At 62.2% G+C, this 4,482-nt stretch overlaps 1 protein-coding gene across 1 annotated transcript; it reads right to left on the minus strand.

The window, feature by feature from the left end:
• Positions 1-2,737: 2,737 nt before the first annotated feature.
• LOC135531025 (involucrin-like) lies at positions 2,738-3,580 on the minus strand. The gene has a single exon (XM_064959169.1). It carries the CDS (start codon positions 3,578-3,580, stop codon positions 2,738-2,740), a length of 843 nt encoding a protein of 280 aa, XP_064815241.1.
• Between the last annotated feature and the right edge of the window lie 902 nt (positions 3,581-4,482).

Genomic DNA, 4,482 nt, shown 5'->3' on the forward strand with positions numbered 1-4,482 from the left:
GGGTTGCTCCTCCTGCTCAGCATCGTCCTTCCGAGGGTTGCAGGGTTGCTCCTCCTGCTCAGCATCGTCCTTCCGAGGGTTGCAGGGTTGCTCTCCCTGCTCAGCATCGTCCTTCCCGAGGGCTTGCAGGGTTGCTCCTCCCTGCTCAGCATCGTCCTTCCGAGGGTTGCAGGGTTGCTCTTCCCTGCTCAGCATCGTCCTTCCGGAGGGTTGCAGGGTTGCTCCTCCTGCTCAGCATCGTCCTTCCGAGGGTTGCAGGGCTGCTCTTCCTGCTCAGCATCGTCCTTCCGAGGGCTGCAGGGTTGCTCCTCCTGCTCAGCATCGTCCTTCCGAGGGCTGCAGGGCTGCTCCTCCTGCTCAGCATCGTCCATGCGAGGGGTCCTGCCAGGGCTGTGCTCCTCCTGCTCAGCATCGTCCTTCCGAGGCTGCAGGCTGCTCCTCCTGCCCAGCATCGTCCTCCCGAGGCTGCAGGGTGTTGCACTCCTGTCTCAGCATCGTCTGCAGGGTTGCAGGGTTGCTCCTCCTGCTCTGAGCATTATCCTTCCGAGGTTCGCAGGGCTGCTCCTCCTGCTCGGCATTATCTCCGTGGGGTCGCAGGGTTGCTCCTCCTGCTCAGCATCGTCCTTCTCGAGGGCTGCAGGGTTGCTCCTCCTGCTCAGCATTAGTCCTTCCGAGGGTCGCAGGGCTGCTCCTCCCTGCTCAGCATCGTCCTTCCGAGGGTTGCAGGGGTTGCTCCTCCTGCTCAGCATCGTCCTCTCCGAGGGTCTGCAGGGCTGCTCCTCCTGCTCAGCATTATCCTTCCGAGGGTCGCTGAGGTTGCAGCTCCTTCCTGCTCAGCATCGTCTCTTCCGAGGGCTGCAGGCTGCTCCTCCTGCTCAGCATCGTCCTTCCCAGGGTCGCAGGGTTGCTCCTCCTGCTCAGCATTATCCTTCCGAGGGTCGCAGGGTTGCTCCTCCTGCTCAGCATTGATCCTTCCGAGGTCGCAGGGCTGCTCCTCCTGCCTCAGCATCGTCCTCCGAGGGTTGCAGGGTTGCTCCTCCTGCTCAGCATCAGTCCTTCCGAGGGCTGCAGGGCTGCTCCTCCTGCCTCAGCATCGTCCTTCCGAGGGTCGCAGGGCTGCTCCTCCTGCTCAGCATCGTCCTTCCGAGGGTTGCAGGGCTGCTCCTCCTGCTCAGCATCAGTCCTTCCGAGGGTTGCAGGGCTGCTCCTCCTGCTCAGCATCATCCTTCCGAGGTCGCAGGGTTGCTCCTCCTGTCAGCATCATCCTTCCGAGGGTCGGGGCAGGTTGCCTCCTGCTCAGCATCATCCTTCCGAGGGTCTGCGGGTTGCTCCTCCTGCTCAGCATCATCCTCTCCGTGGCCGCAGGGCTGCTCCTCCTGCTCAGCATCGTCCTTCCGAGGGTTGCAGGGTTGCTCCTCCTGCTCAGCATCGTCCGCTCCGAGGGCTGCAGGGCTGCTCCTTCCTGGCCTCAGGCATCAGTCCTTCCGAGGGTCGCAGGGTGCTCCTCCTGCCTCAGCATCCGTCTCCGAGGCTGCAGGGCTGCTCCTCCTGCTCAGCATCGTCCTTCCGAGGGCTGCAGGGTTGCTCCTCCTGCTCAGCATTATCCTTCCGAGGGTCGCAGGTTGCTCCTCCTGCTCAGCATCATCCTTCCGAGGTTGCAGAGGTTGCTCCTCCTGCTCAGCATCGTCCTTCCGAGGGCTGCAGGGTTGCTCCTCCTGCTCAGGCATTATCCTTCCGAGGGTTGCAGAGGCTGCTCCTCCTGCCTCAGCATCATCCTTCCGAGGGTTGCAGGGCTGCTCCTCCTGCTCAGCATCGTCCTTCCGAGGGTTGCAGGGCTGCTCCTCCTGCCTCAGCATCGTCCTTCCGAGGGTTGCAGGGCTGCTCCTCCTGCTCAGCATCGTCCTTCCGAGGTTGCAGGGTTGCTCCTCCTGCTCAGCATCGTCCTTCCGAGGGCTGCAGGGTTGCTCCTCCTGCTCAGCATCGTCCTTCCGAGGGTCTGCAGGGCTGCTCCTCCTGCTCAGCATCATCCTTCCGAGGGTTGCAGGGTTGCTCCTCCTGCTCAGCATCGTCCTTCCGAGGGTTGCAGGGTTGCTCCTCCTGCTCAGCATCGTCCTTCCGAGGGTTGCAGGGTTGCTCCTCCTGCTCAGCATCGTCCTTCCGAGGGTTGCAGGGTTGCTCCTCCTGCTCAGCATCGTCCTTCCGAGGGTTGCAGGGTTGCTCTTCCTGCTCAGCATCGTCCTTCCGAGGGTTGCAGGGTTGCTCCTCCTGCTCAGCATCGTCCTTCCGAGGGTTGCAGGGTTGCTCCTCCTGCTCAGCATCGTCCTTCCGAGGTTGCAGGGTTGCTCCTCCTGCTCAGCATTATCCTTCCGAGGGTCGCAGGGTTGCTCCTCCTGCTCAGCATTATCCTTCCGGGGGTCGCAGGGTTGCTCCTCCTGCTCAGCATCGTCCTTCCGAGGGTTGCAGGGTTGCTCCTCCTGCTCAGCATTATCCTTCCGAGGGTCGCAGGGTTGCTCCTCCTGCTCAGCATCGTCCTTCCGAGGGTTGCAGGGTTGCTCCTCCTGCTCAGCATCGTCCTTCCGAGGGTTGCAGGGTTGCTCCTCCTGCTCAGCATTATCCTTCCGAGGGTCGCAGGGCTGCTCCTCCTGCTCAGCATCGTCCTTCCGAGGGTTGGCAGGGTTGCTCCTCCTGCTCAGCATCGTCCTTCCGAGGGTTGCAGGGCTGCTCCTCCTGCTCAGCATTATCCTTCCGAGGGTCGAGGCTGCTCCTCCTGCTCAGCATTATCCTTCCGAGGGTCGCAGGGCTGCTCCTCCTGCTCAGCATCGTCCTTCCGAGGGTTGCAGGGTTGCTCCTCCTGCTCAGCATCGTCCTTCCGAGGGTTGCAGGGTTGCTCCTCCTGCTCAGCATTATCCTTCCGAGGGTCGCAGGGTTGCTCCTCCTGCTCAGCATCGTCCTTCCGAGGGTTGCAGGGTTGCTCCTCCTGCTCAGCATCGTCCTTCCGAGGGTTGCAGGGTTGCTCCTCCTGCTCAGCATTATCCTTCCGAGGGTCGCAGGGTTGCTCCTCCTGCTCAGCATTATCCTTCCGAGGGTCGCAGGGTTGCTCCTCCTGCTCAGCATCGTCCTTCCGAGGGTTGCAGGGTTGCTCCTCCTGCTCAGCATTATCCTTCCGAGGGTCGAGGCTGCTCCTCCTGCTCAGCATTATCCTTCCGAGGGTCGCAGGGTTGCTCCTCCTGCTCAGCATCGTCCTTCCGAGGGTTGCAGGGCTGCTCCTCCTGCTCAGCATTATCCTTCCGAGGGTCGCAGGGTTGCTCCTCCTGCTCAGCATCGTCCTTCCGAGGGTTGCATTGCAGGGTTGCTCCTCCTGCTCAGCATCGTCCTTCCGAGGGTTGCAGGGCTGCTCCTCCTGCTCAGCATCATCCTTCCGAGGGTTGCAGGGTTGCTCCTCCTGCTCAGCATCATCCTTCCGAGGGTTGCAGGGCTGCTCCTCCTGCTCAGCATCGTCCTTCCGAGGGTTGCAGGGTTGCTCCTCCTGCCTCAGCATCGTCCTTCCGAGGGTCGCAGGGTTGCTCCTCCTGCTCAGCATTATCCTTCCGAGGGTCGCAGGGGTTGCTCCTCCTGCTCAGCATCGTCCTTCCGAGGGTTGCAGGGTTGCTCCTCCTGCCTCAGCATCGTCCTTCCGAGGGTTGCAGGGTTGCTCCTCCTGCTCAGCATTATCCTTCCGAGGGTCGCAGGGTTGCTCCTCCTGCTCAGCATCGTCCTTCCGAGGGTTGCAGGGTTGCTCCTCCTGCTCAGCATCGTCCTTCCGAGGGCTTGCAGGGTTGCTCCTCCTGCTCAGCATTATCCTTCCGAGGGTCGCAGGGTTGCTCCTCCTGCTCAGCATTATCCTTCCGAGGGTCGCAGGGTTGCTCCTCCTGCTCAGCATTATCCTTCCGAGGGTCGCAGGGTTGCTCCTCCTGCTCAGCATTATCCTTCCGAGGGTTGCAGGGTTGCTCCTCCTGCTCAGCATCGTCCTTCCGAGGGTCGCAGGGTTGCTCTTCCTGCTCAGCATTATCCTTCCGAGGGTTGCAGGGTTGCTCCTCCTGCTCAGCATCGTCCTTCCGAGGGTTGCAGGGTTGCTCTTCCTGCTCAGCATCGTCCTTCCGAGGGTTGCAGGGTTGCTCCTCCTGCTCAGCATCGTCCTTCCGAGGGTTGCAGGGTTGCTCCTCCTGCTCAGCATCGTCCTTCCGAGGGTTGCAGGGTTGCTCCTCCTGCTCAGCATCGTCCTTCCGAGGGTTGCAGGGTTGCTCCTCCTGCTCAGCATCGTCCTTCCGAGGGCTGCAGGGTTGCTCCTCCTGCACAGCATCGTCCTTCCGAGGGTTGCAGGGTTGCTCCTCCTGCTCAGCATCGTCCTTCCGAGGGTTGCAGGGTTGCTCCTCCTGCTCAGCATCGTCCTTCCGAGGGTTGCAGGGTTGCTCCTCCTGCTCAGCATTATCCTTCCGAGGGTCG

This window comes from Oncorhynchus masou, unplaced genomic scaffold, assembly GCF_036934945.1.
Source record: "Oncorhynchus masou masou isolate Uvic2021 unplaced genomic scaffold, UVic_Omas_1.1 unplaced_scaffold_14949, whole genome shotgun sequence".
In the NCBI taxonomy this organism is placed as follows: domain Eukaryota; kingdom Metazoa; phylum Chordata; class Actinopteri; order Salmoniformes; family Salmonidae; genus Oncorhynchus; species Oncorhynchus masou.

Coding starts and splice junctions, on each gene's coding strand:
- LOC135531025 (XM_064959169.1), bottom strand. CDS start 3,580: ATGCTGAGCAGGAGGAGCAACCCTGCGACCCTCGGAAGGACGATGCTG.